The sequence below is a fragment of the Miniopterus schreibersii genome, assembly GCF_964146895.1.
Source record: "Miniopterus schreibersii genome assembly, chromosome: 9".
Lineage (NCBI taxonomy): Eukaryota > Metazoa > Chordata > Mammalia > Chiroptera > Miniopteridae > Miniopterus > Miniopterus schreibersii.
Genome location: NC_138118.1, coordinates 8,998,833 through 9,011,766, shown reverse-complemented (window position 1 = coordinate 9,011,766; position 12,934 = coordinate 8,998,833). Strand labels below are relative to the sequence as shown.

The 12,934-nt window shown below is 42.9% G+C and overlaps 1 protein-coding gene and 1 long non-coding RNA gene across 4 annotated transcripts; one reads left to right on the top strand and one right to left on the bottom strand.

The window, feature by feature from the left end:
- Nucleotides 1–2,553: 2,553 nt before the first annotated feature.
- Nucleotides 2,554–4,304, bottom strand: LOC308561360. Its single transcript, XR_013999461.1, has 3 exons — nt 3,665–4,304; nt 3,379–3,560; nt 2,554–2,869 (listed from the first exon to the last, which is right to left on the bottom strand). It is a non-coding gene; the product is annotated as an uncharacterized lncRNA (long non-coding RNA).
- On the top strand, nt 4,162–8,547 carry FMC1 (formation of mitochondrial complex V assembly factor 1 homolog). Of its 3 annotated transcripts, none has more exons than XM_081146319.1 (3): nt 4,162–4,343; nt 5,051–5,368; nt 8,253–8,547. In XM_081146319.1, exons 2-3 carry the CDS (start codon nt 5,231–5,233, stop codon nt 8,454–8,456), a joined length of 342 nt encoding a protein of 113 aa, XP_081002445.1. In that variant the 5' UTR covers nt 4,162–4,343; nt 5,051–5,230; the 3' UTR covers nt 8,457–8,547. The 3 variants fall into 3 exon arrangements, with proteins under 3 accessions (XP_081002445.1, XP_081002446.1, XP_081002447.1); XM_081146320.1 differs by having other exon boundaries at nt 4,206–4,343; nt 4,850–5,368; XM_081146321.1 differs by lacking the exon at nt 4,162–4,343 and adding an exon at nt 4,568–4,657.
- Nucleotides 8,548–12,934: the final 4,387 nt, after the last annotated feature.

The following is a 12,934-nucleotide window of genomic DNA, read 5'->3' as shown; positions in this document are numbered from 1 at the left end:
GTAATCGGGCCAGGACAAGTATCATATGATTCAGAACAAAGTGATCTTGGACAGTGATAACTGATCCTGGGATCCCAGTACAAAAATATAGGAATGACCCACTAAGATCCCTTTTGATATAAAAACAAAACAAAAATAAACAATAAAACAAGAATAAAAGCCCCTATTTCTAAAGAACAAAGGCATAAAATGAGCTGCCCTGATAGTAAAAAACCCAACAACCTGTGCCCAGACAGGAATCAGTTCACAGACCTGAAAGCCCATCAGTGAAGGAGGGAGTCCAGAAAACCCTTGAGAAAAGGCCCGAAGATGACATCACATGTAAGTAATGTCAGTCTTTCTCTGTCCTTCTCCAATGGCCTTCTCTCTTCTATCATTTTGCAAGGATGGCTGTGCACTATAGAGATAGTATACCACTTTTGGGGACTACTGAACATTGGCTCTGAGCTACAGTTAACCCATGGATTAACTTTTTTAAAAAAGTATGTTTTAATTAATTTTGGGTGGGGAGAGAGAGGAATATCAATGTGAGAGAGAAACATCGATCAGTTGCCTCCTTTATGCCCCCTGGCCAGAGATCGAACCCAAAACCTGGGTATGTGCCCTGACCATGAATCAAACCTGCCACCTTTTGGTGTACAAGACCATGCTCCAACCAACTGAGCCACAATGGCTGCACTTTTACTATGGCCCACTGGTCAGAATGAGAGCTAATGTGGGCCATGTGAAAAAAAATCCACGCTTTAGGACATATCTATACAATCACAGTTGATGGAAATGAGTGCCTACAGGTGTATAAGCTCTCAGATACACCCTCTTTCATTAGTCCTGGCCCTTTCCCACCACCATTTCCCCCAAATTCCCATTTGCATGGCCAGGTGGCTAGTCACTGCTGTAGCTGCAGAGTGAAGGAAGACTGGACCCCAGGTCTGTTTCCACAGTTTCACTCGGCATAGAAAACTTGTCCCAAACAACTGCTTTCCCCTCAGCTTGAAGGACAGAAAATGTTGGCCTCACAGTGGCTCAGGAATGGGGGTAGGGTCTCTCTACTTAAAAGTATGGGCATTGCCCCACCCCAACACTTGCACACACAAGCTGAAGGTGCCTTCACATCATTTGGGTCTCTACTCAAGTGTCACCTATCAGTAAGGACCTCCCTGAAGACATGATAAAGCAGCAGGTCCCAATTCCCTGCCCCTGGCTTGATTTTTTCTCTGTAGCACTCCACCATTTGACAAATTTTATGTTTTACTTGTTTGTATGATTTTTGTCCACCTTTCTACAATGGAAGCTTCATGAGTACAAATGTTTTAACTACTCTGCTTTTGTTTCCCTAGCATCTTGAATAATACTGGACTCATAGCAGATGATCAATATAAAATTCACTGAATGATAAAATACTTGCTTTCCCAGCCTCCTATGACTATGACATGCCCCAGGCCATGCTAAGCACAAGTCCTCACCTCAGAACATGACTCTTAGGTAATGACTTAATTCATTCTGGCACAAGTGGAAGGAGAGAAGCCAGCTCTAGGCAGTGTACTGGAGCAGCAGCTTCGGTGTTGGTGTCCAGTCCCTGTCCATTGTCACTGTGTCAGCCTCGCAAGCTGTGGTGACTGTGCCTGCTGGTGGTTTCACTGTACCAGATCTGGGGCAGGATTTTGGGTGAGGTTCTTGGCTGTACAGCTTCCAAGTCTGATTTCTAACAACAGGAAATTCTGAGAATCACCCAGCATCTTTTTAATAAAAATTCCTCTTCTGCTATAAAACTAAAAAAAAATTTTAAATAGACTTCGAGCCTGCTGTCTCTCTCGAGCACGCCCGTGCCTTCTCCCCTCTCCTTCCCCCAGGTGCATTCTTTTTCCTAACCTCCAAGGCCCTTCTTTTGCCTCTAACTCACTTACTGAGCCCATACAGCCCAGCTAGCTCATCTTTTCTACCTCTATGACTTTCTAAATAAACTTCTCATATAATTTGAAGGGGAAAAAAGGCTTTGAGTTAGATTCCATGGGGTCAAACAGCAGCTTTGCCATTCATTGACCAGTTGGCTAAGTCATGAAACTGCTTAGATTGTTCCCACATTTGTAAGTGGGTAAAATGGGAGTACTACCTCAGGATTGTGGTGAGGTCAAAAGAGACATTACCTGTAAAATGCCCTGGGACATAGTTCACACACTTGCAACCCTAGGTTATATAAGGCCAACAGAAGTATTTTGACAGTGTTGTTTTTAACTGGCTGCTAACATTGAAAAGTTATGGCATTTCATGAAAATTCTGTATGTACAACTTCTCTTGAAAAAAATCAGAAGCTCTGGCAGTGATGGGACCACACTCTTACTCTGCAATAATGAGATTGAGCTGAAGTGTCTAGCTCCTTTGGAGGAGGTAGGAACGAACCCACCTGGCCTGATTCACCCTTTTACCTGCCTGGTCCCTGCTGTAGGGTTTGAGTTTGTAGCCCTGCACTAGGAATTGAAAGATTTTCTAAAGCTGCAAAATTTAAAAGTTCAGCTAAATTGTATCATAAGAAACTTTTCAGACTGATTCGGTTTTCCATTGCACAATCATTCCAAAACAGTGGAATTATTCCTGAACAGCCATTTTATTATCTTTAATGTTTCTTGGGATTGACTGGGTTTAGCTGGGCAAGTCTCTGTTCCATACGATGTTGACTGAGACGTGGCGGGTAATTGGTGCTGTCAGCTGAAGGCTTAGCTGGGCCCGTCCCAGTTCCCCTCCATGGGCCTTGCGGCTTGCACCGCATGGTAACTAGATAAGCAGGAAGTAAAGTTGCCACTTCTAAGGCCTGGCATTCCAAGAATGTCACTTCTGCTGCATTCTGTTGGTCAAAGCTGGTCACAAGGTTGGCCTGAGATTCAAAAGGGGGAGGGATGGGTGGGATGGGAAATAAGCATATCCTTGATACAAGAGGCAACACACACACAGGAGATGACTAATTGGGGGGGCGGCAGCTATGGAGACTAGTAGCTACATAGGGCTAACTTAAAAAGAATTATTTTTAGAGCTAACATGATTATTTACTCTACCTTAGTGTTAGAATGGCTTAGGGAGAAAGAAAAGTCTTTTGGCAGCTCAGTAAAAAGGAATTCAAAATCACTTCTTATTGCCTCTTACCACAACAGATCAGCAGTTATTGAAGACCTTCCTATAAATTCTCCCACTTACTCAGAGTTGGCTTAAATGCATTACATCTGTTTCTAACAAATTTTTATATTAAGAGGAGAATAAATGATAGCATTCTCCCTAACCCCTCCTGCATGCATATTTGCCCTTAAAAGTCAGATACTTGTAAATTACAAGTTGACGAATATTTTGAGTGTAACAGGGAGAGATTCGTTCATTCATATAAAGTCATACCAGTTTCCTCTTCTGTTGACTCTGGAAGCGTCAGGACTCCGGCCAAAATATGAAAGATTACATAAAGTTGGCCCAGCTGGAGCGGCGGACCTGACGCCGAGGAGAGCCTGTTCGGGGGGACCCTGTGTCCGAGCAGGTGCACTTGGCCCGTGTGGAAGTGGGGGCGCTGACGGGTGACCTAGCTGTAAAAAACATAACTTACACAGGTAACCTAGAGGAGCCCAGAGGAAGTGAAGTGAATTTTAACCTTGCCATATTGACCACTAGGGCTAGGGAAATGACCGACCTGGACTTCCCAAAGAAACTTGAAGCCCAAGAGGTAACACAGACGGTTCAGGTTTCAGACAGAAGAACACGGGTGGCGAGGACAGTGAGCGAGGTTCAGACCTGCAGCAGGCGGTGAGCGTTAACAGCAGTTAGGGCTGAAGTTTGAAACGGGTCAGTCTGGGCAGGGTCCAGTAGTCGGGGCTGCATTTAAAGGCAATGGGGAGCCACTGCAAGGTGGTAATCAAAGGTTAAGTTCACTGAGTCTCAGATAAGTGACTTGTCCAAGTTATACATACAATTAGGAACGGAGCCAGAAAATGAACTAACTCCGAATTACTCCTAATTAATTCCTACTGCATTAAGTACTAATTCCCCGCTGTCCCCTGTTCATCACTGAGCCGCCAATTCAGACGACAAGGGACGCAAGTCTTCCCCGCCACTGGCTCTGCGGAAACGGCCTCAGCCCTTCAACCGGAAACAGAATTTGGCCGCTGCGAGCGCCCCCTAACGGCGGGCGAGAAGCAAAGTGAGTCCGGGAAGCCGCAGCACCGGAAGGGGCCGGCGGTTTCCGGTGAAGACCCCACAGCAGAGGCTAAAAGGGCGCTTCTCGGGATTCGGCCAGTGTGTCCAGCGTGCTCGGCTCCGTGGCGTCGCAAGCCAGCTTCTGCGCAGGCGCGGGACCACCACGCAGGAAACGCGTAGGCAAACCCGTGCACGCGCCCGTCCCACCCGTTGGGCGCAACCGTGCGGTTTCGAGGGAAAAGCCTTTGGAGCTGTGTCGCAGCCCTTTGTTCTCTTAACTACAACTCCCAGCATGCCTGGTCCCTCATATTGGTAATAGGTGTGGTCTCCCAGGATAGGTTAAAAAGGAGCTTAAGTGACAATGACGTACCAAAGAAAAAAAATTGAATACGTTGTTTTAGGGCGTCACTCACAGAAGCCCCAGTGGCCTAATGGATAAGGCATTGGCCTCCTAAGCCAGGGATTGTGGGTTCGAGTCCCATCTGGGGTGGTAAGGCTTTTTTTTGTTTGTACTTTCTTAAACAATTAGAGCGAAATATGCTAATTTAATTGTACTTTTAAAAAATAAGACGTGTATGTGAGGTTTTCCTAGGTGTTTGGTTAGTTTACTAGGATCGCATACTCCCTTCTTCCTCCTCTGATTTTTGGACGTCAATACGTTGAGTTTTGTTATCCCTCCTAGAAAGAACATCTTCTCAGCGTCTTCTGTTCCAAATCGACACTCGTTCGCGCCAGGCTCTCATTTTCTCGAGGCTCAAGACGTCGGTTAGCTAATGCCACCTCCAGTGACGCAGTCAGGAAAGGGCTTCCTTCCCCTCGCCGGCCTTTCTCCCAGCTCGTCTGCCACGCTCGGCTTTCCTTTGCTTTTCCCTTAACTCCTTAGGGCCCCGCCCGGCGTTCGATTAATAAGGCTCCGCAGAGACGGGAAGTGAGACACGCTCTGGTTTCCGATCCGCGAGGGGAGCCGGCAGAGTGGGTCCGACCGTACCATCCAGCGGCTGGGCTTGGGGGTGAGCCGGCGGGGCGGAGGGTGCCCTAGGGCACCGGCTCCGAGGACGGGAACATGGCGGCGCTCGGGCCCCCGGCGCGCACCTTGCGAGGTCTCCTACGGGAACTGCGCTACATGAACGCAGGCACCGGCCGACCCTATCGCGACACCGCAGCCTACCGGTACCTCGTGAAGGCTTTCCGCGCACATCGGGTACGGAAGCCTGGGCCGCGTGCTGCAGCGCCCCTTCCCCGGGTGGGAGGGGGAGCGCGTCTGGGCGCGCGTAGGAAGCGCGGGGCCCGAGCGCCTGCATTTCTGAGCCGACCCCGCCGCCCCCCCCTCCCCGACCCAGGCCCTCCCTAAGCGCAGGTCCGTGGCCTAACCCAGGCACTGACCCCGGACAGGCCAGAGGGCGGGAGAGCAAAGTCTCCCGGGGCGCAGCCGTCCCCGGGGATGTCATTGGCTGCCTTTTGCACGATCGGAGGGGACAGTCCGAGGAAAGTGAAATGAAATACAGGGGGAAAGAAAAGGTGTACATGGCGGAGAGTTGTAGGGTCACTAGCCACAGCATCTGTCCCTAATAGAGCTACTCTCAGAAACAGTTTTTGAGGCAGAAAAGAAAACTGTAGCAGGATATGGAATATTGGGAGCTTCCTGAAGAGCAGAAACTGTTCTACTTAAGTTGTATCCCCTACACCATTTAAGCAAATGGTGCCTTGTAGAGCAGAACTAGAAACTTGTAATGAGGTAGTACTGTCATTTATGACATTAACGTGATATATGACCAGATACATTTTTTTTTGTAGCTGATAAGTATGAACATATGGGAAAACATACTTGACAGATTCCTTTGTGAAATCCACACTCCACATGCCCCTCAGGCAAGAGCAATGGAAGGTAGTTTCATTTTTCAAATGAGACTCAGGACAGTGACCCTTTCAACAACATGTATAAGAACAACTAAAATCTAGGTTACCTAGTTCCCAAATAAGAGTCTTCCATTAATTTACCACCTTTGAAGTTGTGGGTCTAGCTTGGAGAGAGGTTGCAACCGGTGTCAGAATAAATTGGAGAGTCAGTTTAGGCTTTATGGAAGGAAACTTACTGTCCTTTGAACAGTGTGGGAAAGGGGAGACCATTAACCTAAATATTGAATTTCTGAGCCATGGAAGTTAGAATGTAAAATGTTAGAACTAAAATTCAGCTAATTTTTAAAAGGCCACAATATTAGGGATTTCTAGGAACTTGGCTAAAAACAAATGAGATGCACATGGGTCTTGTCTTAAAAGAAGTTTACAATCTGCCTGAGAATCATCCATGTGATGAAGCACTTAGAATAAATAAGTGCTCATCCTTGGCTGGTGTGGTTCAGTGGTTAGTGTGTCGGCTGTGCAAGGAAGGATTGTGGGTTGGACTCCCAGTCAGGACACATACCTAGGTGGCGGGTTCAGTTCCCCTTCTGGTGTTTTTAGGATTCAACCCGTCTCACATCGATGTTTCTCTTCCTCCCTCTCTAAAATAAAAATTTTAAAAAATTAAGTTGATTAAGCAGATGAATTCTATTTTTGAGCAGCTTATGAGTGGCATTTTCACATATGTGATCTGCACATCTTAAACCACACTCTATAGTTTTCAGATCCCAACCCTAGATATTTAAATGAAGAACGGGGATTCTGTAGGCAGTGGAGCCAAAGATTAATCCACACTGGAGAGGACTCAAGTCATTTGAGGCTATGCTCGCATCTCCCATCTCAACCTTCCTGCCCCTTTCTCACAACCTCAGAACACAAAACTAGTCAAGTGAAGGACAGTGGACTAACTCCCTTCATCTGGAAATTCTGATGAAGAAAAAACAGGGTTTAGAGTCATTGAGGACTTAATATGAATATATGTATCTTTTATATGTAAAACTTTCATTTTGTTACTATTGAGGACAAAACTATTATTTTACAGACAAAATAAGTTTTAAATTTTCATTGAAATGAAAGGCACATGCCAAATTAACCGAAGCGCACAGTCACATAAGCAGCCCTTCATTTGTTTGAAGAGGAGAAAGTTCTACATTATATTTCTAAGGTGACATTAATGACCAGTGACCTGATTATAGTTCCCCACCTCTGCCATTAACCAACCAGCTAGCCTCTCTGGGCTTTAGTTTCCTCATTTGTAAAATGAGAGAGTTGAAACTAGATGACTTTCTCCCAGTATTAAAATGTGCGGTCACTCGATGAAACACCTCAGTGAAACTTTGTAAAACTCATTTTTCCCCCACCTTTTTAAAAATTTAATTTATTTTTTATTATTTTTAATATATCTTTATTGATTTTAGAGAGAGGAAAAGAGACAGAAATATCAATGATGAGTCATAGATTGGCTGCCTCCTGCACACCCCCTACTGGGGATCCAGCCTACAACCAGGACACATGCCCTGATTGGGAACTGAACCAGGATCTGGATCATTAGTTGGTGCTCAACCGCTGAGCCATGCCAGCTGGGCTCCCCCACCTTTTATTTTTTATTTTTTAAATATATCTTTATTGATTTCAGAGAGAGGAAAGGAGAGGGAGAGAGAAACTTCAATGATGAGAGAGTCATTGATGGGCTGCGAGCCTGCAACCTGGGCATGTGCCCTGACTGGGAATCAAACCCCAATCTCCTGGATCCTAGGCCAACACTCAACCGCTGAGCCACACCCAGCCGGGCTCCCCCACCTTTTAAGAAGTTTTTTTATTGATTGATTTTAGAGAGAGAGAAGGGGGAGAAGAGGGAAAAAAAACATTTACTTGTTCCATTTACTTATGCATTCATTGGTTGCTTCTTGTATGTGTCCTCACTGGGGATTGAACTGCAACCTGGGCATATCGGGATGACACTCTAACCAACTAAGCTACCTGGTGTAAAACTCTTCAGTTAACTGGAGGTCAGCTTTCCTAATCATCAACAATTACAGAGTTCCTCTATGTATTAAGTATACACAAATACATATTTTTATTTCCTCTGTGCAATTTTCTTTCATTCTAGAGAATGTTTATTAAATCTTACTCTGTGGTCTTTAGCTGGGCTGTTGATAGAGTATCTGACTTCGCTACTTCTCTAGGTCACCAGTGAGAAGCTGTGCAGAGCCCAACATGAGCTTCATTTCCAGGCTGCTACCTATCTCTGCCTTCTCCGCAGCATCCGTGAACATGTGGCCCTTCATCAGGAATTTCATGGCAAGGGTGAGCGCTCAGTGGAGGAGTCAGCTGGCTTGGTGGGTCTCAAGTTGCCCCATCAGCCTGGAGGGAAGGGCTGGGAGCCATGAAAATGGAGAGATTCCTTGGATGCTGCCTTCAGACAAGAATTTAATTATTTCTATCACTATGTATTTACCATTAAATTTTATTTAAAGTTTAGGGGTTTTCTCTGTAATTTTGTTGGCCAAGTGTTTCTTATGGAGGTTTCATCTTTACTCTCAGTGAATTTATTGAACTTCTTACGCTAAGCTGATTGATGTACTGGATTTATTTTAAAAATTATTAGTATTTTTATTTTAAAATAATGCAAGCCTATTGTTAAGGAATTCAAATGGTATAGACATAAAATAAGAGCCCTCTTCCTTTGTCCCTCCCTTCTCCCTTTCCCATTCCCAGGTGGTAACTATTACTAACAGTTTGATGTGCATCTTTCCAGATATTTCTTATGCATATACAGACATACAATTATGCATATATACTTTATTTAAAATATACAAATATCATGTGTTAACATCCTGGCAGGAAACAGAAGGCACACTCAAATAGGGTTACTGAGGACAGGTTATGAAGAGATATATAAAGTCGTGGCCTGAATTAAGGTCAACAGGATGGGCTAACTACAGTGTGGTGCTATTATGGGGTGGGCAAAAGTAGGTGAATAATAATAAATGATACAATAATAAGTAAATACAAAAATAAACTGTTTCCCATACTCACAACTGTAAACCAACTTTACCTACTCTTTATTACTTCCCTAGGCCTGACAGAGGTGACCCTTGGGTATAAGAACATGGCCACCACTCAGCTATAGGCCTCAGAGAGAGAAGGAATATACTGACTTCTCTCTCCCTCTGCATTCTGCATTCCTCTCCTCATCTGATCAGCAATTTCTGCCGCTTTAAGGCTCTAACTTCCTTCTCCCCCTCAATCTTCACTGCCTCCATCCTAGTTCAAGCACTGATAATCTTTTGGTTGAACTATTAAACTAGTCTCCTAAATGGCCCCCTTGCTTCTAACATCCTGAATTCCTCAAATAAAAAAATTATTCTTCCTGTGAACTACCAACAGCACTTTTTCTGTGCCCTTTGTGGTATATGTCACTTTCTTCTGATATTACGTAATTGTAGACATGTCTTATAACCTATTTTTCCCTGGTCTGTAAAGTCCTTAAGACTAAGGAACATGTGTCATTCATTTTTGTCATCTCTAAAGCACCTGCCACAGTGACTTACACATAGCATTATTCAGTCGGTATTTTGAATGCATGGCTCAGTTCTGCTCACTAGAAGGAGTACAGTCTGAACGGAACTCTTTACAAAGCATTGCCCCATCTAGCATTTATTCAATCGAACAGATCAAAAACTAGAAATGTTTAACATACTTTTCTTTCCCCTACTTTGTTTCATGGCATGGGTATATTATTACTTAAAGATGTTTTGCTAAAAGAAGGAAGCTAAAGGATTAGGATAGGTTGATGTTTTGATTTCTTTTGTTATTACACTATTATATATACAATAAATAACATTTTATAGAAAGAAGATTGAGGCAGAACTGCCTAACAAGGTAAGAAATATTTATTATGGGTTTGAACTCATCTAGACCTAGGTTTTCATCCCACCTTTATAATTTACCAGCTATGTAACCTTGGGCAGGTTAGTTGACTTGAGCTGGTTCCTTCTGTAAAACAAATGCCAACAAGGTAGTAGTAATAAATGAGAATAATGTTTACATAAAACATTTGCACAGTACAAAGGAGTGTCTGGCAAAAAGAAAATCTTATTTTCATCTTTTTACTACAATCACTCTTTCATTGTGAACCCTTCTCTAAGCCCTATTGCCACCAGTCTTCTGGAGTATAGACAGGTTATTATAGTTTAAAAAATTCACTCGGGCCCAGCAGGGCGTGGCTCAGCCGTTGAGTGTTGACCTAGGACCCAGGAGATCGCAATTCAATTCCCCATCAGGGCACATGCCCAAGTTGCGGGCTTGGTCCCCCAGTGAGGGGCATGCGGGAGGCAGTCGATCAGTGACTCTCATCATTGATGTTTCTACCTCTCTCCCTCTCCCTTCCTCTCTCTGAAATCAATAAAGATATATTTAAAAAAAAAATTCAGGCCATTTCTTTCCGAATGTAATCAACCTGTACCTCTTATCAAGGATTAACTGAACTCAGTGTTAGACGGACTTGATTCTGGAACATGAACTGTGTTGGTGATAATCTTTCTAGACTGAGAAGGGCCCAGAACTAGGGAATCCTGAGGTGTTGCCCACTGTGTTAGCTTACTACCCTCGTTTCTGATGTGGTACCTACTTTATCACATTCTTTGACTTTGCTCTTATCTTTTCTCCTTTACCTTCAACTGCTTCCTCTCACTGAATTCTATTAGCATTTAGCGTATATTTAGCATAACTCAAGGTGCTTCCATCTAAAAACAACTTGGCCTCTAACTCAAATGCCTTTCAGCTACCTTCTGTTGTTCCTCTTCACAAATGAATGTATTCAGTGAATTGAATGAGTTATTTCCATTCTCACGTTTTTAAACTTATAACTTGTATTGAGGTATAATTTAGATATAATACTTATACTCATTTTAAGTGTACAGGTCAGTGAATGCACCTGTGTAATAACCACCCCAATAAAGCTATAGAACGTTTTCACTGTCCCCAAAAGTTCTCTTGTACCCCTTGGCAGTCAACCCCCCTTCTCCACACCTGACCCCAGGTAACCACTGACCTGCTTGCTGTCACTATAGGTTAGTTTGGCCTGTTCAAGTATTTCATCCACATACAGTCATATAGTATGTGCTCTTTTGAGTTGGCTTCCTGCATCTCTTCCCTGGACCACTGCCCTCCCTAATTGGTCTCTCTAACTCCAGATTGCTCTCCTCAAGTCAATCCCATTTACCATTCTCTGGTTTACAACCCTTCAAAGTTAAACATTAACAAGGGCCTCCAGGATCTGGCCCTTGCCAAATCTCTCAGGCTCATCTCTCTCCTTTTGTGCGACAGTTTCGCTAAACTGAAATTCAGCTCTAGGGGCCAACCATGGTCTTTCAGCACTTCGCTGTTCCTTATCCATGGAACTCTTTCCCCTCCACATACCCCCTTCTCTAGCGAATTCCTGCTTATTCTTCAGGTCTCAGGTTAATTTCACTTTCTCTTCTTCCTTCAGCAAGCATTTCTGAATGCTTTCTATGTGTTTGACACTCGCCTAGGTATCCTTTCACTCTTAAAAATGGAAAGTGATATTTTTCAAGCAACAGGTTTGTGTATACTTACTGCTTTTAATTCCTCTGTCTTTAATAGACTAGCTCTCAGTTCGGGTTTTGCTGTTTCTCCTCTCCATATACTTCAGATGTTTATACATTTTGACTACTCCTGTTTCTGGCTATATAAGGTACCAAGTTATTAGTACTTTGCTTCTCCCTTGTCTGAGTAAGTGTTAGGGATACAAATACAAACCTGATAAGAATAAAAGGTTCCCATACTAGGATTATGTGTGTGTGTGTGTGGAGGGAATCTAGTTTTGAACTAAAGGTAAGTCAATCTGTGTCTAAGTTTTTAACTCACCCAACTAAAAGATACATCATTTACACAGAATTTTTAAGTCTACATTTAAATTAACAGGAACAATGTTTATAAAATTTAATAGTAGGTATGTACTGATGCCCAAGAAGAACTACAATATTATATTACTATATAGCCTTTAATTATTTACTATATTTAGTTTATAAATTACAGTAATATGAAGAATTATCTGTTCTGGATGCCTAGCAAAATAAGTATTACTTATATCCTAATTTTTAATTACCTAGTTTCTAGCTTGTATAAATTATATACATATATAAGTATAATTCCTATACATCTCTTTTCAAATGTTCAACATACAAAGATAATCAGACACATAAGAGAACAAGACCTTATAAGTAAAAACCAATAGAAACAACAGACAACAGAAACAACCACAAAAAACTTAAGATATTCAATTAGCAACTCAGATTACAAAACAATTATGTTCACTGGGGTCAAAGAAGAGCGAAGTTTGGGAATTTCATCAAGGGACCAGGAACTCTAAAAAATAACATAGCAGAATTGAAAAGAACCTAGTAAAAATTCTACAATTGAAACAATTCAATTGATGAATTTAACAGCAGACTAGATACAGCTGAAGGGACATCAGTTCACAGATTCTAAAAGCCCAATGAATTTCAAGTGCAGTAAGTAAAAATAAATCCACACCCAGATACATTACAGTAAATTGCAGAAAACTAAAGGCAAAAAGTACAAAATTGGAAAGCAGCACACTATCTTCAAAGGAGTGGCAGACCAAAAGCTGGTTTCTTAGGGGGAATGAAAGATAAAAGGCAGCAGGAGAGAGAATCTATGCCAAAAAAAAGTAACTTCCAGCCGAGAATTCTATACCCAATAAAAATACTCATCTGGAATTAAGAAAGGCAAAATAAAGGTCTTTTCAGATCAACAAAAATGGGAGAGTTTCTCACAGGCAAGCACAAAAGCAAACAAGCAAGGCAGGCAAACTTCTGTA